The sequence below is a fragment of the Harpia harpyja genome, chromosome 12 (genome assembly GCF_026419915.1).
Source record: "Harpia harpyja isolate bHarHar1 chromosome 12, bHarHar1 primary haplotype, whole genome shotgun sequence".
NCBI lineage: Eukaryota > Metazoa > Chordata > Aves > Accipitriformes > Accipitridae > Harpia > Harpia harpyja.
Genome location: NC_068951.1, coordinates 33580229 through 33604845, shown reverse-complemented (window position 1 = coordinate 33604845; position 24617 = coordinate 33580229). Strand labels below are relative to the sequence as shown.

Below are 24617 nucleotides of genomic sequence, written 5' to 3'. Positions count from 1 at the left end.
CGCTCACCAAAGGCGCAGCTGCAGCACGGCCGGTGGCACCTCCTGGGTGGAGATGTGCAGGCAAACTTTGCTCCCCTGGCCGGGGTTTTGTGACAGCATGTGGAGACAATCCCAAGTCCCTGGGTACCCCATGCCAGCCAGGCTCAAGAGAGATGCTGCAATCAAAGGCACCCAGGCAAGTCCTTTAACCCCATAATTAATTTTAGTAAAAGCTGCAGTCAGGGCATGAAACCTAATAAAAAAGGAACGGATCTCCAGGGAGAGAATGGTTTCACGGAGAGGGTTTTACACCTCTCCATCACTGGGAAGGCAGTGGCTGCCGGCTCCTGCCTGCCTCGGGCTCATTGCAGCCCCCAGGAAGGGAATTACAGAGCCTGTTAGCTCCAAAGATGATGCTCCCCACTGCCCTGTGCCCTCAGGGTCAGCCTTGTCCCCTGCCACCTTCCTGGTATAAATTAGAGGGGTTATTCCTGCTGGTGAGGTGGTATAGAAGCAAAGAGCCCTGGGCAGGGGAGGCAGCAGAAGACAGGGATGGGGTGAGTTGCTTCCACTGCTCCCACCCATGTAACTGGCCGGGGGGGCGACCAGCGCTTCAGGATGGCCGTGAGGGAAGGAGGATCCCAAAACACTGCCTGGGAGTTCTTACCAACTAAATGATCCTTTCAGGACCCAAGGGATTCCAGAAGGGACAGAGCAGAGGGACATTGGGGGTCCTGGAGCTGGGGGGAGTGCGTGGATGCTGTTGCTCCAAGTCTTTGCTCAGAGCTGGGGGAAGCATCTCTCTGTCCCTGCAATATGGAGCACGCGGCCAGGTCGGGCTCCACGCCACCGTCTCCTCTCCAAACATTTTGTTTCCAAAGAGCTGTTCCCCAAAAGTCGTCCATCTGTCCTCCCAGATATACGGCAGTGTCTGTCCAACGGCCAGTTCCTGCCTAACCACCCACTCCCAGCCCCGGGGGAACCCTTCTGCCACCCCCACGCCCATTCAGCACCCCCACAGCGAGCACCCATCCCTCCTCCATCACCTCCGGCCCCACTCCCAGGAGACTCCCTCTCTCCCAGCAGCTCATGGAGCTGTTTTCACCCCGCACTGCCGCACGCCCTGAGTGACACAGTATCTCTGGAGCTTCCAGTAAAAAGATTTATCACTGTAGCTTTGGGGATTAAAAAGCAATCCATCTACGAGGCTGCCCCAGCCTTGTAAGGCTTTTTTTTTTGTGCTGTGGTTGTTTGCAACAGGCATGGGGTGGTTTTTTTTCCTTTACAGAGCCAAACTCAAGTTTTACAGCGATTGCCTCATATATTTGGAGCCATGATAGATGGCTCCAGAGAATGCCAGCAGATTTTTTGCCGCCCCTCTTCAATAAGCCAAGGAAAGGGTTGTTTTTTGCTTCCTTCACACAGCCATGGTATGGGGAAAATTCATACAGTGTGAATTTGGCAAAGTCCTTGCGTGCCTGGGAGCAAGTGATCCCTGGCTGGGGCCGGGCGGTGGGGTGGATTCCGGCTGCCCGGCAATGGATGTGGCACAGCAGCCTTTCCCACTGAGATCCCAGCTTTCGTGAGGGGAGCAGGGAAGCAGGAAAATATAAATGTCAGGAAATCGCAGGGATGTGCTTGTTTTGGGCTTGGCACTGATTTAAGCTGCTTTTTGAACCACATTTAAATTATTTCTCTTACTCCAGGATACTGGTGGTGGTGAAAAGCTAACACCTAGTGCCTACAGACTGCTGATAGGCAGCATAGGGGTAGGCAGGAGGACAAATGGGCAGTGAGAGAAATATATGTAGGATTTGATTGTGTTCCTCAGGGACACCCACGGGCTCAGTTTTTAGCCACACACCAAAGGCGGCCCATCTTCCCACCCAGCTCCTCAGTGGCCTCCCAAAGAACTAGGGCTCATGTAGGAACCAGCTTTCCAGGCAGCTGCGTGCTGTGGGGAGGTGAGCGGGAGGCTGGGAAGAGGCGGCGTGGGAAGCACAGCCCACGCCAAGGGCCTGGATGGAGGAGCTCAGCCACGGCTCTGGATGCTCGGGCTGACTCAGCTGCAGCGCGGTGTGACTGTCACCTGCGCTGGGGACGGTCTTCTCCATGTCACAGCAAATCCAACAGCCCTGGAGGGGCCAGGCCACGTGCAGGGAAGGGATGGGCTCCCTGTACCCCACCTCTCCCCACCTTAGAGCACACAGGGAGGTGACACAGTGGGGCTAGATCTGCAAAGGGCATCTGCAAGAAGTGAAGGTCTGTGTGTTATTTAAGGACCTCCCTGCCTGAAATCCCACCGTCCCCATGGCAGGGTGACAGAAAGGACAGAGGTGTGATGCACAGTGCCCTTCCCCACAGCCTAGCAGCAACGTACAGGGACAATTTCACGGGCAAAGTGGCCCATAAAAGCCACCAGGCATCTTCACAAGCATCACCTAGGCAGAGTTAAAACCCCACTGCAACGGGTTAGAAGAGACAGACTGGCTGGTTAGCCCACACTTTCTCCTGTTGCAACGTGTTGCTGCTAAAGATGACAGAATTTATGTCAGAGGAGCCTGTGTGATGCTTAATTTGGTTCATGGGGACACTTTGGTTAAGAAATGAAAGTGATGCATAATTAGCACGGCAGTAAGTGGTTTAAAGCTGGCTGGATAGCAGAGCTCCGGGGCAAGCAGGGACTGCTAACAACTGGCTGCCATTGCCAGCAGGGCTGGGGGGATTGGGCTCAGCCCAAGGCCCCCACATCATCCCTGAGCAGGTCCCCAGGGCTTGGGGAGTGCAAGGGGAGGACCCCAAGACTGACCTGGATGTAAACAGTCTGCAAGGGACTTCCCCACAGCCCACAAAAGCCATGCTTAGGGTCCCCAGCATACATGTCCCAGGAGGCTGCCCTGGTCCCCTGTGGGGGATGAGGGGGCACCAGCTCTCCAGTCCTCTTTGGGGTAGAACAGAATTCCAGCATGAAGAGGAAGGCTGGGATGCCCAGACCGGAAAAAGCTAACTTTTGTCTAGTTTTATGTATATTTAGGACCAGTGAAATGTGAGAACAAGTTCCCGAGGGTGGTGGTGGAGTCCCTTAAGGGGAAATGCCTCCCCACGGATTGGGTGCTTTTCTATAAGCTCAGCTCCTCTTCAGATGTGGTTTTGAGGGTGTTTGCTTCTGCTAAGGACCCAGTCTGCATTACAGAGTCAGGAAGGGAACAACAGCCCTTGCTCCTCCACTCCGCCATGCCCAAAGAGCATCTTCCCCTCCCTCCTGGCACCCAAAGCACCTGGCAGTACCTGGGCTGACCCTCTCCAAAATGAGTTTGCAATGAAAACAAGTAAAAATCCAAGACATGTACCCACACTCAGGGCTAGACCCCAGCTGTCTCTGCTGCAACATTATTATAGCAGCAGACTTTAATTACAGGGTTTTATCGCTCTTCGTGCTTATCACGGCAGCCAGGGCAAGTTTGCCTTCTCAGTTCGGGACTATTTAATGTGGCACATTGGAGAAAGCTGTCTGAGAGGCATCCGGAGGCCAAACACATCTTTTTTGTTATCTTTCCTGGGCAGGTAGAGTGACTCTCACATGAACAACCATCTCACGTTAATGATGCTGAGACCAAGCTTGAGACATCCCCTCCCACCCCCAGAACTCGCATCATGCACAGGACGGTCCCAGCTGGCCCTGGGGCTAAAAGCCAGGCCAAAAGCTGTGTTTCACAGAGGAATCAGCCTGGGGCTGTCAGGAGGGGAGGACACAGGTCCCCAGCAGGTATTTGGCAGAGATGGGACAGAGCAGCTTCCCCAAGCAAGCCCCTCTCCACACCCTGGCAGGCAGGCAGGTGCAGGAGCTGCCAACAGGCAGCAGAAAATAAAGACACAGAAATAAATCCACTTTTCTTCAGCTCCTGTACCTGACCTCTGCAGGGATGGCTGATAAAAAACCTTTGCTGCCCGACACTTGCCTGTGCAGGCTCAGAAAGAAGTTCAGCAGCTCTGCCCTCCTTTTTCCCCCAGCCAGGTCAGGCTCCTGGGAGAAGGAAATCCCAGGGGGGCTGCAGGTTTGTGGCAAGTGGTGGCCAAGGTCCTGCTTTCTTCAGGGTGGGCTTTTGGCTTGTTGGTTCAAGTTGATTTCAGGCAACTTTCACCCCCAAAACATCCCTACATGTTGCCACCTGTGTCTCTTGGCTGGGCCAGACCCCACAACCCATCAGTCTCCACGTGTCCTCTTCCAAGGCTGTGGCCTCAGCAAACACATGGGTGTCCCCTCCCTGGCCAGACCCCACTGTGGCAGGCGCTTGCTTTTCAGTGTCCTGCTTGCAGGGAGAAATGTAAGCCCTGACCCCGCTTCTCCCTTCCTGGCATCTCCCACTGCCCCCATTACTGCATCCCTCAGATTATCACTAGCCCAAGGCACGGCACGGCACGGCACGGCACGGCACGGCACGGCACGGCACCACCCCCCCATCAACCCCTCCAACACTTGGCTTGGTTTAATTCCTTTTTAATTTCTAATCCTATGCTCAGAACAGCTGGGACCAATTCACTGCTGCTGTCACTAGAAAGAAATCAAGTTAATGACAAGAAAGTCATTATAATTTAGGAGACTCATCAAGCCTTACTGCTGTATTAATGAGGAACAGGGGAGGGTAGTACTGCTGCCTGCCCTGCTCTTCTCTCCCACATCTACAGCTCCTAGCTATCCCAGGGGCCTGTTAGCAATCCCAAGCTCAAGATGCCTTTTTCCAGGTACTGCCTGATATTTGCACCGTAGTCTGGGCCCCTCTGTTTAAGAGTTCTTTGCTCTTCCTGGTGTCTTCAAGTGATTTCTTCTACAGTTAAAGTAAGATCCACATCTCTCTCCAGCTCTTCACTTGTCCAAACTAATCCTGGCCCCAACTCCAAACCTCTCTGCTGGGGCTGATTTAAACAACCGCCTTGCACAGATGGAAAAGCAAATGGTTCGAGCTGGGTTTCATTTCTATTTTTCTGCAGCAATCCCAGCTCACAGGTGGTGAGTCCATCTGGCAGGAGCCTGAAACACAACAGCAGCAAGTGCCACGCAAAAGCATCATCTGCGTAAGCTGGGAGCCCTGCAAGATGAAGCCTGGGTTTGGATTTCTTCAGTCCCCTGCCATGGAGGAAGGGAGATAGATGAGAATGATTTCTACTGATTGTGTGGTAGGTAGTTGAATTAAATATACAACAGCAAAAAGCTAAAAGAAAGAAAACACAGTGAATGGTGATAATGGGACTGAAAAGCACCTGTTTGCACCCAGTCAGGATGGGTGAGTGTGGCAATTGAAGCGTTTAAAGGTTTTTCCTCCTGGAAAGAGGATTTGTGTGTCTCTGCTGATCATCCCTGTGCAGATGTAACTGGGAGATGTAACAGAGTTTAACCCTGCTCCAGAAGCCATGGGTTGCAGTAGGAAATTACCCATCCTTGGAGCTGAGATTGGTCTGATGGGTCATATCTGCAAGCATCTCCTCCCTTGCTGGGAGCACCAGCCTTCCAGAGGTCTCTGCGTCTGCCTGCTGTTCCTCTCAGCTCCTGGCCTGCTTCCTTGCCCCAAAAGTTTACCATCCCCCTGGCACAACAGCTTGAGGGCCCCCTTGGGCCTTTGGCCGACACTTGTGCAATTTTATTCTGCATGTGTGGGTTGGGAGAGGCTCGGGTCAGCGGTGAGACACCCTGTGCATCCTTCATGATTTTCCCCCAAAACATAAAAGAAACAGGTTTGGGGATCTCTAGCCCCATTCAGGAGGTTCCAATGCCCGGCTTTTCTGTGCCAGTGATAATTCTGGTCACAGAATGTGACTGCGCTCGAGCCAGGAATTGGGAGAACAATTTAAAACAATAGGAAAGACCAGGCCAAGCAATGTGGTATCCTTTCAATTTAGCACCCAAAGGGAGCTGGAGCATCTCCAAGCACAAGCTGCAAGGAGACCTGGTCACACTGCAGCCCCTCTCTGCCAAGGGCATTGCTTCGGCCATGTTTCCTCCTTGCCACTGAGGATGGGTCCTCTCCTGTGCTGTGGCACCAGTGGGTGCAAATTCACAGGTCACCCCAGGGTAACTGTTTTTAGCAGCTGGGACGCTCATGGGTGTGATGTGGCTGACGGGCACTTGCCGGCATCTTCAGGATCTTCTGGTTTAATTTTCCCTCATCCAAGAGGTTGCTCTGTGCCCGGTGCCATCCCCGCAAAAACAGGCTCATCCCCCAAGAGAAGGATTTAATGTTTTTTGCGGAAAACAGCTGGGCGCTTTGCCACGAGCCACCACGTTGCTGCTGTCCCCTCTGAACACCCCCAGTTCGCTGCCTTTGCTCCAGCCTCAGCGGTAGCAGGAGGAGGATCTCCTTTCTGCAGGTGAGAGAAAGGCAGAAACAGGTAGAAAAACAGATTCTGATTTTGTGCAAATACCCCCTTGGGTCTGAGGTACTGGGGGAAAAGAGAGAGGACTGAATATGAGTGAGCAAAGCAGGACTCTCCCTGCTTGGTGCATTTTTGCACTCTCTGGTCCTTTCAGTGCTAAATGCACCTTTTAATACCTATAGGGTGAAGGTTTATGCTACTCAGCACTGCACAAATCCTGCACTAATGACAGTGTAAGTACAGCTCGGTGCTCTTTTAGACCCATTAAGATTTGCCTTTAGCTAGTTTTCCAGCAAAGCCAGTGTCCAGGGCAGGGACCTGGGATGCGCTCGTGTCCCCTGCCTTTAACTGGGGCGGGAGCAGCTCTCAGTCCCCCATGCTTGGGCGATGATCTGCAGGATCATTTCATTAGCCCCAGGGAGATTTTCGGCCAAGGCTTTGGCAGAAGCTGAATGGTGAGACCAGGCTCCGTGTTAACCCTTGAGCTGCCACTGCCCTGGTGTGCAGGAGGGCTCTGGCCAGTCCCATACGGAAACTGCCTGTCCCCTCTCTGTGCACAGGCAGCCTTCACCTGCAATGTGATGGAGCTGCTTGAAAACTGAAGGCCAAGGAAAACCCGCTTAAATAAAGAAACCTAGCACTGCTGTTCCTGGAGACGTTTGGGCTTTCCTTGAAATTCCCCCTTTCCCTTCTGGACCTTTCTCCCAGCACAATCTCCTTTCACAGACAGGTTAGCCCCCTCCCAGGCTGTGGCTCACCTGCCAGGGGTGTTTTATCACCTTCAAGGTCTGGGCGATGTTGGCCCTGCGGTGGGAAGTGCCTTGTGCGGAGGAGCTCATTTTCCCCAGGACTGATGCCCCAAGCCAGGGTGAGAATGCGGGCGCAGGGTGAGCCCCAGCAAGGCGGCAGGACTGGTTTGGGTGCTCCTCAGCCGAAAGGCGCAGGATGATGCTACCCACCTTGCAAGAGCCGCAACCGATTTCAGCAAGTTTAGGCACGAGGTTATGAGGCTCACAGCCCAGAGGGTGCTGGGTTTGGCACCCATAGCAGTGATGATTCATTCTGCTCCGGAAAAAGTGTGCAGAGCGAGCACTGCTCCATGGCACAGACCCTGACCTCTGCCCATTGCTGCACAGACACGTCCTGAAGGCTCAGAGCAAAAGGGTGCCAAGACCCAGCAACAGCAACGTGCTTCCCTTACCGGCCCAGCCTCCTCAGGAAACAGTCTTGCTCCTGATATCCCCAAAAACCCTTAGCAAGGCTTTTATACACGCATACGTACCAACATTGGTATGTATTTAGCCTAACCTCGGTCTCAGAAAGACTTTTCTAGAGGAAATGCAGCAGCTCACCGAGTCAGGGCTGCCTTACCTGGTGAGGTGGGAGACTGGGAGCATCAGGCACTCCTCCTCTCCTTACTCAGTGTCCCCCTTTGGCCATTCCCAAAGAGCTGGAGGCACCTTCTTCCTCATCCCGGGAGGCTGTAGGAAAGCATCTTCCCTTCTCTTTCTTTCCAGCCTTTTTTTTTTTTTCAAGACTCTTTAAAGGAATACACTTAAAGAGGCTGGATTTCAAGCCATGAATCAAATCTTTGGAAGAAATGTAACTTTACGAAGCTAAATCAGGCAATAAACAGTGCTTGGAGGTTACTTATCCTGCTCAGAATAACTGTAAAAAAAACCTTTTTCCAACCAACAGGGTACCTAAGGAGTCCATTCTCCCAGGCAAGGCAGAAAGTGCCAGCTACTTGTAAATTATATTAATGGACCTTTTATTGGACAGCTGCTACATTATTGGACTATGGCGTGGGGCAGAGAAAGCAATGAAGGCAAATGGTGCAGAGCCACCAGAGAAACAAATAAAATAAGGGTTTGACAGCATGATCTGCACTTGTATTTGCTCAGAGAAAATTGCAAGTGCTTTTGGTCTTCATGCTGGAGGTCAGGAAGAGCTGTGCTGTCTCTCCTTATCCTTGGGCAAGGAGATGCTGACATGGATTTGAGAGCTTGGATGGAAATTGTGCCTCTGGTGGCTTTTGGGGCCATGTCTGCTCTGTCCCTCGAAGGGGTTGCAGGTGAGGTGCTGGGTTAATCCAGCATGTTGTGGCTGGAGGGGCGATGCCTCACTCATGGGGATGTGGGAAAAAACTCAGCAGAGGATGGTCTTGAGAAGGGTCACCTCTTCATGCTGCTGTGGGTCCTTCCTTCCTTCCTCCACCTTCTGTAAATGGGGCTTATCCAGCCTGCCTGGCCATGGGAGATGAGACTCCTTCCACATGCTGGGCTCTGAAAGTCCCTGCAGGTGGGATGCTGTGAAGCCACCATAGCAACCTCTATCCTTTGCTGGGTGAGACCCTTCAGGAGTGCACGGTACCTACAAGTACGCCATGCTCCGAGGGTCAACACACCTTTCCCAGCGAGGAAATCACCCTCTCTGGCTTGGAGCAGTGCCCGCTCGGCCACGTTTTGATGTGGTTAATCCCAGGCAGTGTGCAGGCTCTGCCCTGTGCTCCACATAGTCTGCATAATAAATATACTAAAGCAGCCAACTAATTATTGGAAATACAGAGCCTGGCAGGAGGTGGGCAGACCCTTCTCATGTTTGCACCATGGCTTTTTATAAAAGGGTTGTGCTGCTCAGATTTATCTTCCTGATCCCATGGCTGACAACATCTCAGAGCTGTGCCAGGGGCAGCACTGGTGCTTGGAGCCCAGACTCCCATCCCCACTGCCCATCCATCACAGGGCTGGGGGGGCTTCCCTGGGGTAGGGGCTGCCTGCCCCCTCCATGGTCCTTCTAGCCCTTCCTTGGCCCCAAGCTCCCCAGGAGGAACTCTCACTCCTGCAGGTCATCACGGTACTAATTCAGGTCCTAAGGATTTTCACTGCGAGCTCCCATTCTGCCTAACTACCATGTGCCTGGGGAGCAGCTCGTGCCCCTTCCTCACCATGATATAAGTGATTATTAATGCATTAGTGTTGGGCTGCTGAACTATAATGTCTTTATAGTCAATAGCATTAAGTATTTAATTACCCAGCGGGATGAATCGATGGGCTTCTTTCTTTGCTCTACAATTAAAACCGAGCAGGAGAGATGCAGTGTAATTTTCAGTCTGCTTTAAGCTTCCTCTGCCGTTTTGTGCACAGGGAGATGAGCTGATGGCTAGTAATGAATGGGAAGGAGAGGACTTTTCCCCAAGAAACCATGTTCTCACCTCCCTCCCAGGATGCAGACGTCATGATCGCACGCTCACTCAGCTTAATGAGACACCACTGGGTTGTTCAGGACCAGGTTTTGGGTCTAACACCACCAACAGTGGGAAAATTATTGCTCTGAGTCTTATTTTTAACTACAGTCATTGCAAGTTTGAAAGCAGTGGTTTTAACTCACACCCTGCCAGTGGGAATTTCCACTGCAAGAGCTGGTAAGTGAAACAGCCCGACGTGCTGCTGGGATGAGGCACAAACAGCTTGAGAGCGGTGCGGGCTGGAGAAGTACTTCCAGCCATTATTTTTAACCTCCTTTTGATGGAGCTTGCTGCAGAGACCATGGCAGGCGGAGGGTGAAAGCTGGGTGGCCTCAGTATCCCTTGTGCTGTGTTGGTGAATCCCAAGCTCTGACCTTTCCCGGGCTCTCGGGTGGTCTGCACAGCTCGACGCCAGCCTGGGTCGCTTGAGCTCTGCACGTACAGTCAAGTGCAAAGTGACCTTTTGCAAAAAGCTCAGCTCGTGGCTGGACCTCCCGATGCAACCAGGAAAGCCCTTGGGGTGGCCGGTCCCTCATGCTGGCAAGTTGGGGCAGGAGCTTTGCAAACCTCATGGATGGGGCTCAGCAGGCAACTTTTGCTGGGACAACACAGCACGACAGCTCCAGGGGAAACATCAGACCATTTCCCACTAAGATAAAGAAGCCACTGGAGCCGATTCCTGTTTCCATGGGCAGTTTTGAGTTGGCTCTGATGGCAGGGACCTGCCAGCTCCCCTGGCAGAGGCTGGGACACATTATGTTGGGGACACATGTGTGTGTGTGCCTGGGGGCTGCAAGGGGGGCCCTGAGATCAGCGGCGTACCGTGGGTCTGCTCTCCCCAGTTGCATTTAGCTATGTCCTGGTTTTAAAGGTAAGGCCACAGGGAAGCCCCGGGTTTGCTGTGCCACGCTGCTCACTGTCTTTGCTGAGCGGTGGGTGCACGCAGCTCCCAAGGCAGGGCTGAGCTCACCCCCTTGCTCGGATACAAACACAAAAATGGGGGGAGTGGAGGGAGACTCCTGCTTTTCCAGTTTGGACTCAACAAAGATTCAGTTTTTTGCTTGAGAAGGTAAAAAAAAAAGAAAAAAAAATCCCCTGGTTTGCGTTTGTTCCAGGCAGAGCGTCTGCCTTCTGCTGGCCCCATGCCCAGGAGCTGCTGTGAAATGGAAGTAGCCCAACACAAGGCTGTGAGCAGAGGGAGCTTCCAGCAGGTAAAATGTGAATGAGCGGAGGCAAATCCCCGGGTCACTGCACCGTGGGCTTGTGCCAAGGGGCAGATGTGCTGAGCCACAAGCAGTTTGCAGATGTTTTACTTGAATCTCTCGACAGTCATCCCCAGGGACGTGGCGCTTGTCTGGATCCTGTTCACTATTGCTCCATCTCTGGGAGATGAATAGGATGCACAGAAACGCCTTGTGCAAAGAGGAGCTTCCCACTCTGGGCTGTCTCCACAGAAGTCCTGCAAAACCTTCCCAAGCACTGCGGAGCAGCGCAGGGAGATGTGCAATTGTGTGGGGCGGTGACGTGCGCTGGCTGCTGGCCTGGGATCGCTGAACTGGGATCACCTGTAACTTCTCCCCAGGTTGGCTTCCCCGTGGGTTATAAAGGCATTTGCATGTATTGCTTCGAAATGCCTCCCTGTTCCCATCTCACCAACTTTCTCTGTCCTGACGGAGGAGAGGAGGGTGCTCCCAAGCTCCCCTCTCACCACCCGAATTGCTCCACATATCCCTAGCCTGGTTTCTCTTCTTTATCTCACACCTAATGCAAGTCCTCTTTGTTTCAGTCCTACTTCTCTCCCTCTTGCACCATTTTTTCCAGGGCTGCACTTGTTCCTCCTGCTAAGCAGAGCTGGAGGGGAGTCCTGCCTGGCCCAGAGGCTCTGGGCAGCTGCATGATCTTGCTGGGGGCTCCCAGGCAGGCTGCAAGGTCCTGCTGCCCACTCCAGGCAAGGGGTGTTAGGGAGAGGAATGGGGCTGGCAGAAGGGACATCTCAGGGGAATCAGCTTCTTCTGGAAATAGAAAAGCCCTTTTTCTCTGCAGGGCACCAGGAATGATCGCTTGAGGGATCCTCAGAGGTCACAGAGAGACTAAATGCTGCATATATGAAACTCCCCATGTGAGTCACCAGGACATTTCCTTGTCACAAACCTCAGCAAATGGCACAGCCTCATCCCGGAGGGATGTGCTGGGTTATCACCCACCATCAGCTGGAGGGGCAGAGGGTGTGTCTGGCTCCAATGGCCTATGCCAAGCCCTGCAGCATCCCACCTCCAGAAAGGGTGCTCCCCAGAGAAGAAATCCCATACTCTGCCAGGCACCATTGACTTTCATCCTTGCAGCCCACCCACCAGGTCCCGAGCTGCCCATTTCAAGCCGCAGGACATGGGCTGGCATGCAGCTGCTCAGATTAAATGCCATTTCTCATGGCAAACCTTGTGCCCGCTTCACACTCATCATCCTTGAGGGCTCTCCCATTGGCACAGCCAGGTGGGTAATGAAGAAAAGGCTTAATTAGGGTACAGCACAGACCTCTCTCATTTGATGCCCTGCATTAATCAGAGCAAGGGGAGAGTTTTCTCCACCCACCAGGTATTTAGGTGAGGTGTGTGGTTGGGAAGAGAGAGGATGGGTCTTGTGTGCCTGGTCCTGCTGTGTTACCATCCATCGGCTGCTCTGCAGTACCTGCTGGGGTGGCTCTGGCTGGCAGCAGGCGATGGGCAGGGGAGCAGCATGATGGGGTGAGGTGAGCACTGGTGGCAGGGGAAGGGGCTTTGCTGGTGGGACATTGGGATGCTCAAGAGTTTTTTAAGCAGTGCCTAGACCCAAGATGAGTAATTTTGCTTTTTTTTTTTTTTGCTGTCACTGTTGCCATGCCATGCCCATGCCAGGCCACTGCTCAGACCACATAGCAGCTGAGCCGTGACGCCAGGGAAACTAGGCTGGGGCTGGGCAACTCAGGGCCGCATTTGACGGCTTTTCTAGCCTGTTTCCCCCCTCTGTGGGCACCTGCACGGTGTTTGGTTGGAGGTCCCTGATGGGTTTTCTGGCACCAGATGCCTGCACAAGCCACAGGTAAAATTTTTCCTCTCCCGACTGTGCTTGGCTGCTGCTTTTATCTGATGGGTACCAAATGCAAGGCTCATCGCAGACCGTCCTCCGAGTTCCGACATCTCCTGGGAGACATGCAGCAGGCAGGGCAGGATGTCCTGCTCAGCTGCACACACGGAGGGGTATTTCGGGGAGCCAGGGTAACCCCGCGGGCTCCCACTCGGGACAGGCACTGCGGCCTTTTGTCACCATCTAGTGGAAACGCGCAGCTGCGACCGGGCACAGGCTGAACAGGACGTCTGGGGACACTCACTCCCCTCACCTAGGGTCCCTATGGGGCTGTCACTCCCTCCCCGGGCTGGTCACCCATCTTGCCTGATTTTGGGGAGCTGCCTTTGCCCCGCAGCCCAGCTCCCTCCCAGCCCTGGGCAGCAGCAGCCGAGCAAGGCGTCCCCAGCGCTGCTAGGCTTGGGGGGAAGCATGGGGGATGAGTCTCTGCTGTGCGAGAAACTGTGAATCCTTGGCATATCCCTCCTGGGGTCTCCATTAAACCAGCTAAATTCCCTTTAACTGTGGAATTAGATCAATGCTCCCAAGCTGCAGGCATGCTACAATAAGAGACAGCCATAAAAGCACCTAAAATACATTTACTCTACAAATAGAACTGTCAAACCTGCTCTTTTGGCCAAATTACTCCTCACTGATGCTGCTCTGCAGACCTCCCTTGGCCCTGAAATTTCTGGTGTGCCTGCAGAGGAGCAGGGCTGTGCCGTGCTGTTGGGACAGCCTTGCAATGTGGTGTGTCCACAGAAAAAGTCTGGCCTTGCTGCTGCTTCGGCAGCCTCATGCCCACTGCTAGGGCTGCCAGGAGGTCCTGACCGCAGGTGGGATACAGGGAACAGCCCGGCCTAAATGCCGGCATCTGCCGTGCCCCAGCTACCTTCCTCCCTGTGGCATCCCTGGCCCTTTACAGCCACAGCAGCGGCTGGCAGGGTCGGGCCGTATCTGGACCTGTTCAACGGTGCGTGGATTAACGCAGTGCCGCAGGCAGCGTTGGTTCTCACTCCTCTGCTCATGGGTGCTGCGCTCCTCCACCCAAACGCTGGGTCCTGCTGCAGCCTTAGAGGTGCCAGCACCAAGGACAACCTGCCAGCTGAGCACACTGCTGGGAGAAGAGATGGAGCACCGGCCACACCAAGATGTCCTCTGCCAGGGTATTGAGGCTGGCCAGCTGCCAGCCCAACCCTTTGCTGATCCCACCGCTGGCACCATGTTATTAGACACATGCAGTGTCCTGGCTGCCAAAACTGCCCCTGGCTGAAGCAACAGTTGTCCCTTTCCCATGGCAAACCAGTCCTTCCGCTGCATGGAGAGGAACCAAGGCCAGCCCCAGCACTGGCAGCACAGCTGTATGAGCAATGGTAATACGGGATTTTGTTGCACCACATGCAGGCACGGTAAGGAGCTACAGTCAGCACTTGCTTCAGACAGTTAAAAATTCCTGCCAGGCCTCTACTTCCTCCATCTCTACCACCCTGCATCCCCATGGGCCACCCTGAGTCTGTGTCGCTGTGTCACCTGGGGACGGCTCCTGCAGCACACAGTGGGACATGAGCCAGATGTTGCAGTTTCAAACACAGAGTCCAGCTGCCCTATACAAGGGGTTTCTCCATCTGCCTGTGTGTGTGACCAGGGCTGGGACATGGGCAGTGTCCCCCTCTGATCCCATCACCTCTCCGTGAGCGGGTGCCCTCAGCTGTGGCTCTGCCTGCCTAGAAGCTGCCTCTCCTCACCCAGCAGAGGAGAAAGAGGCACCAGGACACCCAGGTATGTTGCCTCACCCACCGTGTGTCCCTTGCTTTCAGGTGGCACTAAGCAACCCAGGGGTGTCCCCTCAAGGCCATCAGGGCCCTGCAGGACTACATTCACTGAGAGTCTGGGGTTTTGTTTTTTTTTTCTTTAGGGCTCCCTAGGATTGTGTTCCCCAAGTTAAGGGCTTCTCTCAAGCAAACTGCTACAGTCACACGTGTGGGAGTCAGGAGCCCGAGGAGCTGGCTAGACACCCAGTTTGAAGTGGGAGGGGATGTAGGGCAGTGGGGAAGCCCCATCAACAGACATCACCCAGGTCCTTGAGGAACACCGTGTCAGGCAGGGGCAAGACAGCCCCCAGCCCTGCCAGCAGACTGGCACGTTAAACAGGGGTGCTGTACACTGCCCTGGGGTTGTTCCTACCCCGACTTTACAGCCGCTGGGGTAAAACTCCACAGGGAGAAAGCTGGTGTCTTCTTTCAATGAATGAAGTCAAAAGCATTCACCAGGCAAGCACAGGTTTATTTTTCCCCCAGCGTTGGGCCTTTTCTCCCCACCGGGAGCTAGTGGAGGGTGGCAGCTGCAAGGCACTCCGGTGCCAACTGCAACCCCAGCAGCTGCACGCCGACCAGCTCCTGGGGATGCTGCTTCAAGCTGTCCGAGGGCGCTTAGTGCCTCCCGAGGGTCGGGGAGGGGATGCCGGGGGGCGGTGCGGAGGGGAGTGGCAGAAGCAGCGCTGGGGGGGGCCCAGCGCCGGTCCCTTTGCCAAGGCCAAAGGAAAAGACAGAAGAGTGGTCGGGCCGAGCTCCATTCCCGGAGCCGAGCTGCCGCAGGGCAGGCCTGGGAAGCCGGCCCCGGCACCCCGCTCCCGACCCCGGGACCCCCGGGCCCCCCTCCCGGCCCCGGCCCGGCTCCACCACGTGGCCCGCCGATCGCCACGTGCTCTCCCGCGTCCCGGCCACGCCCACCCTCCGCTAAGCCCCGCCGCCCAATCAGGGCGCAGGCGCCGAGCTGCCGCCCTCTCATTGGCTAACGCCGATTCCTCCGGGACGGGCAGCGCGTCCCCCCGGCTCTCGCCCCCCACCTCACAGACACTCGCTCGCCGACGGCTGTAACGCGCTTTCCCGTTGGCTGATCGCAAAGCGCCGGAGATTGGCGGAGGGGCTCGAGGGGCGGGGGCGGCCATTGGCCGGGCGGCGCGGCGCGCGCGGCGATTGGCTGGAGCGGGGGCGGAGGGGGCGTGGCGCGGCGGAGGGCTAGGCAAGCGAGCGGAAGGGGCCCGCGCTCGCTCTTTCGTTTCAGTCCCCGGTCCGGGTCGCCAGCGCCTCGCCGCCGCTCCCGCCGACCGCCCGGGGCCCGCTCCGCTCCTCGCCTCCGCCCCGCCGGACGTGCCCACCCCTCTCCCGAGACAGCTCGGCCGCCGCCCCTGCGCCGCCAGGCACCGCCGCCATCATGGTGAAGATCGCCAAGGTGAGGGCGCCGGGCGGGGCCGCGCTCAGCCGCCAGGCGGGAAGCGAGCGGCCGCCGCCATGGCGGGGCGGACGGATGGCGATGGCGGGGGGTGGGGGGGGGTGGGTGGGCAGCGGGGGCGGAGAGCCGGGCCGCCTTCCTGCTGCCGTCTCCACAGGCCGTGCGACCGTTTCCAGGCCTCCGCTCTCTCACCATGAAGATGGCGGCGAGGGGAGGGGCCGCGCGGTCGGTGGGAGCGGTTTCGGGGCCTCGTCCCGTCCCGTTCTCCTCCGTGTTGCCGCTCGCGGGGGCCCGGCCGCGGGAGGGGGAGCGGGGCGGGGGGCGGGAGGTGTGAAGGGGAGGGAGGGGGCGCACCTCGGCGCGCGCCGCGTGGGAGCGCGCGCAGCCCGGGGAGGGGCGGGGCTAAGCCGCCGGCGCGGCCACGTGGTGCGCCGGGGAGAGCGAGCACGTGGGAGCGCGGGGAGCCCCCCGCCCGTCCCGGGAACGTCCCGCCGAGGCGGGGGAGGGGGGAGCACCCCCGGGTCCGTCCGTCCGTCCGTCCGTGCCCCCCGCCGCAGCAGGGCTGCCCCGGCCCGTTGGGGGCCGCGGGGGCCGCCACGTGGTGGGGCCGATTGTCCGCCGGTGCGAGCGGTCGCAGGTGTGCGGGGTGCCTCGGAGTTAAGCATGCTGCTCGCTACCCAGCAGAGAAAGGAAGGTCGCCTCACAGCTCGCTGTCTCTTTCAGACTCCCAAGAATCAGATCAAACAGAAAAAAATGGCTCCTCCCCCCAAAAAGGTCGAGGAAAGCGAGGAAGAAGAGTCCTCTGAGCTAGAGGAAAGCAGCGGAGAAGAGGTGATCGGTCTAGAAATGAAGTCGAAAGGGTGCACGTGTTTACTGAAGTGTCATGAGGGTTGGGGGGTACATAGTATGTGACAGAGAATCAGCATTAATAAAACAATGGGTGTCTGTCAGTTAACTGTGGCTGAAGAATAAACTGGATTTTGTAAGAGAAAAGCAGCGTGGGGAAAACTAGCTTAGCTGCTAAATCTGTACTTCCAGGCTTTGGAAGGACTGCTGGGATCTTAAGGCTGTCCTAGTACCGATGAGCAAGTGGATGATTAATTACTCTAGTAGAGCATCAGCAATAAGTGATTTATCACACAAAAATACTATGCAAGACTGAAAATTTCAAGCTACTGAATGCTACTAGAGAGATCACTGGTCTTGCTTCAGGATGGGGGAGCTTGGAGATGCTTCAATGTTCCATAAGTAGTCTGTTAAAAGTAAGAAAAAAACTGGCTCTGAGCTTCATTAATTCAACAGAATAGGCAATTAACGTCATTCAACATAAACTAAGTCTGTCAGAAGGATGCGCTGTAGATTGCAGTTGCTATATATTTGTCTGACATTGGAGTAATAGTAGTTTAAAGGGCCATGATAAAAGTCTTACACTAATGTGTATTTCAGATGATCCCTCAGAAGAAACAGAAAGCAGCAGTGACACCAGCCAAGAAGGCAGCTACTCCTGCAAAGAAGGCCGCTATTCCTGCAAAAAAGGCAATTACACCTGCTAAGAAGACTGTGGCTACTCCAGCTAAAAAGGCTGTTGCTCCATCACCTAAAAAGGCTGCTGTCCTAACCAAAGGAGCGAAAAATGGGAAGAATGCCAAGAAGGAAGAGAGTGAGGAGGAGGATGAAGATGATGAGGAAGATGAGGAGGAGGAAGATGAGGAGGAGGAGGAGGAAGAAGAGGAAGAAGATTCTGGTAAGTTAATTTTGAAATTTGTGTTCATCCTTGTATAAGTTGACTAAAGCTGTTCCAATCAAGTCACTGAATTTGAGTACCTTTGGAATTGAAAGTAGTATGATTTAATACTTGCGAGAGGGGGGTTCATTGATTAAAAGCTGGTGAGGAAGGAAAGGTGGGGAATTGGTGAAGTTTGGAGGAGAGCTTGGGCTGCAGCTGCATTACACGCAGCATGTGAAGCATCTTCCAGTTTCCTGATCGTTCTTTCCTGAACTTTGCCAAAATCTTGTGAAACAAAGTACTTTACTGGTAAAGTTTGAAGGCTGAGTGGTATGGGTAAACACTTGCTGTACTGTTGGTGCAGATGAGGAAGAGGAACCAGCAATGCCTGTGAAGCCTGCAGCCAAAAAGCCTGCAGCAGTACCAGCCAAAAAGCCTGCAGTTGTGCCAGCAAAGCAAGAATCTGAAGAGGAGGAGGATGATGATGAGGAGGATGATGAGGAAGAAGATGATGGTATGTGGGATTTAGGAAAACTTTGTCTGATGCTTTTTTTTTTTAATTAGAAGATGTTAAACCAATAAACACAGGGAGCTGGGGGGGGTGTGACTTAATGGATTAGTCAAGTGATGCAGAGTGTGTGTCTGTCTCCATTTAGTGCCCACCTGATTTTAGCTGGCTACTATTGTCCATCAGATGTGGCTGACTGGGTGATTATTTCCCTATTGCTAGTAAAACTTTTTACTCTTGGGGAACAGGTATTGTTTTTTAATGCAGTAAAACTTGAGGGAGAGCCAGCTTTTATAAACACTATAAATATATATTAAACGCCTTTCCTAAGAACATAAAAACTTAAGGAGGCATGAAAAACACTATTTTTCTTCATAAGATTTTCTTAAGTCTCAAAAGGGGCTTAATCTTGAACATGTCTGAAATCTTGTGCTCAACTTGTTTCAGAATCTGAAGATGAAGCCATGGACACAACCCCTGTTCAGGTGAAGAAACCTACTCCAGTAAAGGCCACACCAGTGAAAGCCAAGGCAGACTCTGAAGATGAGGAAGATGAGGAGGATGATGAGGAGGAGGATGATGATGAAGAGGAGGAGGATGAAGAGGATGCCGAAGAGGAAAGTGAGGATGAAAGTGAGTTTAAATGTTTTTGAGACCATAACTCTATAATAACAGGAAAGATGCCTGAGCGAAATTTTTGTCCTGTCATGATCTTTTGGGCTGAGGAACAGTTGCTGTAGTGACAAGAGAAGGTCTTGCATATGACTGGTGTAAAGATTAATGCTCCTGTATTGATCCAGTACAGAAAAAGTTGTTTTGTACTTAATATTTCAGTCTTGTTGCTTTTTCTTTATCACAGAACCTGTCAAGGAAGCACCTGGAAAGAGGAAGAAAGAAATGGCCAACAAAAGTGCACCAGAGGCCAAGAAAAAGAAAACTGACGGTAGGTGGTGTGGGATCATCAGACAATGCTTGTTTGATGGACTGTTACTGGACTGTTGGGCAAGGCATGTAACTGTGAAGGGACGGGATGCTGAGTGGGGTTTTTTCCAGCACAAATGATGATTATAAGGGACTTAATACTGAAGTATGATGTCACTTTTGAGCAGAAACTGATGTGCTAAATAAAGCTGTCTGGAGTCTGGCTTCCAGTTCTTTTAGCTGCCTTTAAAAAACTTTATTATCTTTTAATTTAAAGGGCCCACTTCAGCTTTCTCCCTCTTTGTGGGAAATTTGGTCCCCACCAAGGAGTATGAAGAACTGAAGACTGGCATCAAAGAATTCTTTGGGAAGAAGAATATCGAAGTTTTAGATGTCAGAATTGGTGCTTCCAAGTGAGTTCATCAGTAGAATTTTGCTGCTTATTTCTTTTAATTGGTAGTAACTTGTTTGGAGAGGTATAACTGTGCTGATGCTGGTTCCCATCAGGATGCTGGGATGGTTGCTTGATAGCGTATGGAAACTGGAAGAGGCATGGTATTGATACGGGTATAATACTTGCCTGGCTTGCAGCTTTTTCAGACAGTATCTCCCTAAAGGGAGAGCTGGCATTTCAGTACAGAGCTGTTGTTCTCTACTGTTGTTTTGGTTATGTGGACCAGTTAGCATTTATTTTATTAAGTCTAACTTGACCAATGGGGACCTCTCTGGTTCTGGGTTTCTCTTTGTGTTCTCTGCTACTAGAGATAGATCAGCTTAAATGGTAAGGTTACTCTTCTTTCAGGCGATTCGGCTATGTAGACTTTTCATCTGCTGAAGATCTGGATAAAGCTCTCCAACTGAATGGAAAGAAGTTAATGGGTTTGGAAATCAAACTGGAAAAAGCAAAGAGCAAGGAAACGATGAAAGAAAATAAGAAAGGTACGGCCCATAACTCTGAATACCTGTGCATGTCAAAGAAGTTGTCATAATTGGGACATGGAGCAGGCTTGCAGTGTTACTGATGGCTGCTATTCTGCTCTTTTAAGGCAGATCTTCCTGGTTTGGGCTCTGTATCATAAACAGTTTCTCAAATGCTAACGGATATGCAAGTTCAGACTGGAATATCTGGAGATGTGATCCCAAGAAATAGTGCGTGCTGGGGTGGCTGAGGAGGAAATGGCTCTTCTGAAGCTTTAGGACCTGTTTTCTGAACTTGGTGCCCTTAAAAGAAGTACAGTGGCAGCCTAATTAACTTTCATAATATTTGCTTTTTCAGCTTCTGAAAATGCAAATGCTTATTGTTGTTTATTTTCTGCTGGATCAACTCACTGATTCTCACTGAACTGGCAGTGTAGATGAGAAGGGATTTTTAGCTGGCGATGTGAAAGTAACTGTTCTCTCTTTGCAGAGAGAGATGCTAGAACATTGTTTGTGAAGAATCTGCCCTACCGCTTAACTGAAGATGAAATGAGAGAGGTGTTTGAAAATGCACTAGAAATCCGAATAGTAATGAACAAGGAGGGGAACAGCAAAGGGTATGTAGCTGAGAGGACTGTTTGACGTTTGCTGTTCCTCAAACTCTTGGCATATTTTGATAAGCTCGTGTGTCCTTTAGCTACCTTAAGGAACCTGCTGCATTAGGTGTACTGAAAATGCTAATTTTTAAAGCATTTTCCTTCCACATCCTTTCCCCCACCATTCATGAACTTAGTCGTTCCTGGAAGGAGGCATTTGCTTATGTGCTTTTCTGTGCTGTAGGATGGCCTATATTGAATTTAAAACAGAAGCTGAGGCAAACAAAGCTCTGGAGGAGAAGCAGGGCACAGAGATTGATGGTCGTGCCATGGTCATTGACTTCACTGGTGAGAAGAGCCATCAAGAACATCAGAAAGGTACTTTTCTGGATCAATAACATCCATACAATTGACATTTAGGATTTAATTCCACTTGTTTCAGAAGGTTGCTAGGGATAGAGCAACTTGAAGCACTGCAGGAAAACTAAGTTAGCAGGAAGGGACCTTTTGCCTAACTTGTCCTCTGCATCCTGTGCATTTCATGTCTCTACTGCATGTTTTGGATGAGGGGGGACAACTAGTCTAGGTGGCCAAAACAGTGTTGCACTTAGCCTTGTGCCTCACCTTGAGGTGGGGAGGGGGCAACAACTACTCTCACCCTAAAGAAGGTCCTGTGACTAGAGGAAGAGAGCTTTCCTTCTCCAAACTTGCACTTACAACACTGAGTTTTCTCCACAGGAGGTGGAGAGAGGGAGTCAAAGACCCTAATTGTCAACAACCTCTCATATGCTGCTTCAGAAGAGACTCTCCAAGAACTGTTCAAGAAAGCTTCTTCCATCAAGATGCCACAGACCAACCAGGGCAGGCCTAAAGGGTATGTTGTGCCTTTCTTCCGACTCCTGAGTTGGCGTTGCGAATGACTTACCTCCACAGATCCCTTGTGCTCCCAGGCTGACTGAAGTCTTCCTCTCCAAATAGGTATGCGTTTGTAGAATTTCCCACAACTGAGGATGCCAAAGAGGCATTGAATTCCTGTAACAACACAGAGATTGAAGGCAGAGCAATCAGATTGGAATTCAGTTCACCGGCATGGCAGAAAGGGAGCATGAACGCAAGAGGAGGATTTAATCGTAAGTGTTCCATATTTGACCACTTGATCTTGAGACAGCTGTGGCACGAGTGTACCATTCATGCAAACTTAGGGCTGCTTTTTAAAAAAAAAAAAAACATGCTTGTGGAATGAAAGACTTGCATCATAGGCAACTGTGCTGGATATGATGACTGATTATCTGAAATGCTGATGAAACTATTGCCGAAGTCCTCTAGATAGTCAAGTGCTGATCCAGCAGTGTCTGTCCAGTTAGCATCCCTATTGATAAGATGCAAGCATCTATTTAAAAAAAAAATTACTTTGACAGTGTACCAGGTTGGCTGATGGAGATATTTTGATGTCAGGTTGTAACTGCAGTCTGGAAAAAGTTTTCAAGGACGACTTCAGGTGCCTGAGCCGTTACTTCAAAACAAACCCCTTAGCCCCGTGAGCTGTTCTAGAGGCCAGTAGTGCAAGCTGGGTGTGATGTTAAGAAACTGACGGTTGCCTTGCTCTCGGACATGGTGATCTCTGAATGTATTCTCTTCCCACAGAACAAAGCAAAACGTTGTTTGTCAGAGGCCTTTCTGAGGACACCACAGAGGAGACGCTAAGAGAATCATTTGAAGGCTCTATAAGTGCTAGAATAGTCACAGACAGAGACACTGGATCATCTAAAGGGTATGTTAAACTTCACCTGGGATTAGTTCAGTTGCTACAAAAAGTCTCACTTTAACTGATTTATGCAGTGCAGGGTGTTTCTAATGCTCATGCGGGTGATGCTTTGAAGCTAGTAAACTGCACAGAATCAGAACAAGCTTACAGCTTTGGGTCTGTTTGTAGAGGGCAGCGCGTGCTCACTTCTCAATGAGCTCCTTCCTGCCGACAAATCCGTGGCAGCCTATGGATTCGCACGAGAAGAATATTAACTGTTCAGTACTGGCAAACTCACAATGGGGCTCCATCGATTGTGATTAGCCACTGCTGTTCTACAAGTAGCATGGTCCTGATCCCTGTGTGGTTGCAGAAGTGCAGGTGTTCGTTTCTGAAGGGACTGGGATCAAGTACCTGTAGGTGGTGCTACAGCTTGCGGAGTTTGACTGTCTTTTGTTTAACCTGTTTCATAGGTTTGGGTTTGTGGACTTCAGCTCCCCAGAAGATGCCAAAGCAGCTAAAGAAGCCATGGAGGATGGAGAGATAGATGGAAACAAAGTGATCCTTGATTTTGCCAAGCCAAAGGGTGAATTTCAGCGTGGCGGTGGATTTGGTGGTCGTGGCGGCAGAGGAGGAGGCCGAGGAGGAAGAGGTGGATTTGGTGGCAGAGGTGGTGGCAGAGGATTTGGAGGTAAGAGGTGGCAAATGCTGCTGTTCTAAGGGGGCATGCTCAATAATTAACCCAAAGCTGTTCTTGGGATTATGGTGTGGTGCCACCACAGAGTGCTTGATGTGAATTTATTTTCTGTCCTGTGGCAGGATGGGTTTGGAAGGGCAGTGGTATCTGTGCAGGGATACCTGTAACTCTGCTTTTTGTAATAATTTTCTTTCTAGGTAGAGGAGGTGGCTTCCGAGGAGGCAGAGGAGGAGGTGGAGATCACAAGCCGCAAGGGAAGAAGATAAAGTTTGAATAAACTTCCCCTTTCCTTTCCCTTCTCCTGCTCTCTGAGACTATCTGAAAGGACTCCGGGGGTTTTTATTCTCCTTTGATCTTGGCGGAGCCTTCGGAGGACATTCCAAGATGCAAAGCAGTACTGTGAGCCACTTGGAAGATACAATTTTCATTTCAAGGAAGAGAGAGCAAGCCATTTTGACTGCTTGCCTATTCAAATGAACTTTTTAAAAAACGAGCGATAGATGTGGGAATTTACCCCTTGTCTGTGAGTTGTCTTGAATTTATAATGTTTTACCCATGTACAAAAATATTTTTTTTTTTCCTATAAACTTCTGTAGCATTTTTGCTGTAAAAATGCAGAATGTTTTATCATTTGTGCTTCAGCACCCTGTCTTGGACAGATTAAAGGACCTAAACTGGTTCGTGTTACTTCTGTGCTGCTAAGTGAAGCAGGGCTGTGAGAAATTGTCTTGAGTCTTCTCTTAAGGTCATTAACATCACAGGCAGCAGCTAGTGTCCTGCTTCGCTCTAGCCTACATCAGCTCCCAACAATGTATGTGTGCTATGCTTAGAGTGTTTGCTTGTAGGAAGGAGTAGGGGAGAGGAATACCATGGCTGAGGTAATATGCCTACAACCATACTTTTAACTTTTAACTGAAGATGTATGTAATGTTACATAGCAGCCAAATGCTTTTTTACTTTCATTTGTTTAAAAAGAAGTCGGATCTTGCACCAAGGCCCTGCAGCTTGATAACGCTCTTGTACAGCTCTTGCCTCTTGTGCTTCATTCCAAACTGTCTCCTCTTGAGTCGTCCTGAACTGTGAAGCAAATATATTGAAGAAACATGGGGTTAGGGAAAGTAACTGCTTGCTACCTTGACCAAACACAGGCTTGGCAAGGGTGATGGCCTCCACCAGAGTGGGGATGAAGGCGCTTGGTCCTGGCCTAGTCCCATAGCAGTAGTTACTGGTGTCTTTCCAGCCACGCACTTGGCTGGTGTCCTGCAGTGGCAGCTATTAGGGGACAAGGCTCCTTTTGAGTGACTGCAGCACGTGGGTACAGAAAGCGGGGGGGGGGGGGGGGGGGGGGTAGCTGCTGTTTTGGTTTAACTTGGGCAGTATTGGCTGCAGGGCTGCGCAGCTGTCAGTTCAAGCCTCCCCTGGGCACAGGTACCCACAGGCTCAAATGTCAAGTGCCTATGTCCTCCGGGATGGTCCCTTGGCCAGCCCATCAGCCAGGGGCTTATCTTCCTAGCTACGTGGTTGCAGACAGCTCTACCTTTCTTGCATGTTGTAGCCATGTTGGGACTCTTTTTTTTTAAAT

The 24617-nt window shown here is 52.1% G+C and overlaps 1 protein-coding gene and 3 non-coding genes across 4 annotated transcripts; all 4 read left to right on the top strand.

Moving 5' to 3' along the window:
- Window positions 1–15687: 15687 nt before the first annotated feature.
- NCL (nucleolin) lies at window positions 15688–23722 on the top strand. Its single transcript, XM_052804401.1, has 15 exons — window positions 15688–15925; window positions 16649–16756; window positions 17372–17669; window positions 18016–18165; window positions 18607–18792; window positions 19019–19102; window positions 19358–19493; window positions 19883–20019; window positions 20489–20615; window positions 20839–20972; window positions 21333–21468; window positions 21573–21724; window positions 22239–22365; window positions 22812–23029; window positions 23233–23722. Exons 1-15 carry the CDS (start codon window positions 15908–15910, stop codon window positions 23310–23312), a joined length of 2091 nt encoding a protein of 696 aa, XP_052660361.1. The 5' UTR covers window positions 15688–15907; the 3' UTR covers window positions 23313–23722.
- Window positions 19211–19280, top strand: LOC128149733 (small nucleolar RNA SNORD82). The gene has a single exon (XR_008237797.1). It is a non-coding gene; the product is annotated as a small nucleolar RNA SNORD82 (small nucleolar RNA).
- Window positions 21864–21940, top strand: LOC128149734 (small nucleolar RNA SNORD20). The gene has a single exon (XR_008237798.1). It is a non-coding gene; the product is annotated as a small nucleolar RNA SNORD20 (small nucleolar RNA).
- LOC128149730 (small nucleolar RNA SNORA75) lies at window positions 22543–22681 on the top strand. Its single transcript, XR_008237793.1, has one exon. It is a non-coding gene; the product is annotated as a small nucleolar RNA SNORA75 (small nucleolar RNA).
- Window positions 23723–24617: the final 895 nt, after the last annotated feature.

Excerpts from the sequence above, each read along its gene's own strand:
- NCL (XM_052804401.1), top strand. Across the intron at positions 16,757-17,371 it reads AGGAAAGCAGCGGAGAAGAG|ATGATCCCTCAGAAGAAACA; the intron begins GTGATCGGTCTA and ends TGTGTATTTCAG. Across the intron at positions 17,670-18,015 it reads AGAAGAGGAAGAAGATTCTG|ATGAGGAAGAGGAACCAGCA; the intron begins GTAAGTTAATTT and ends CTGTTGGTGCAG.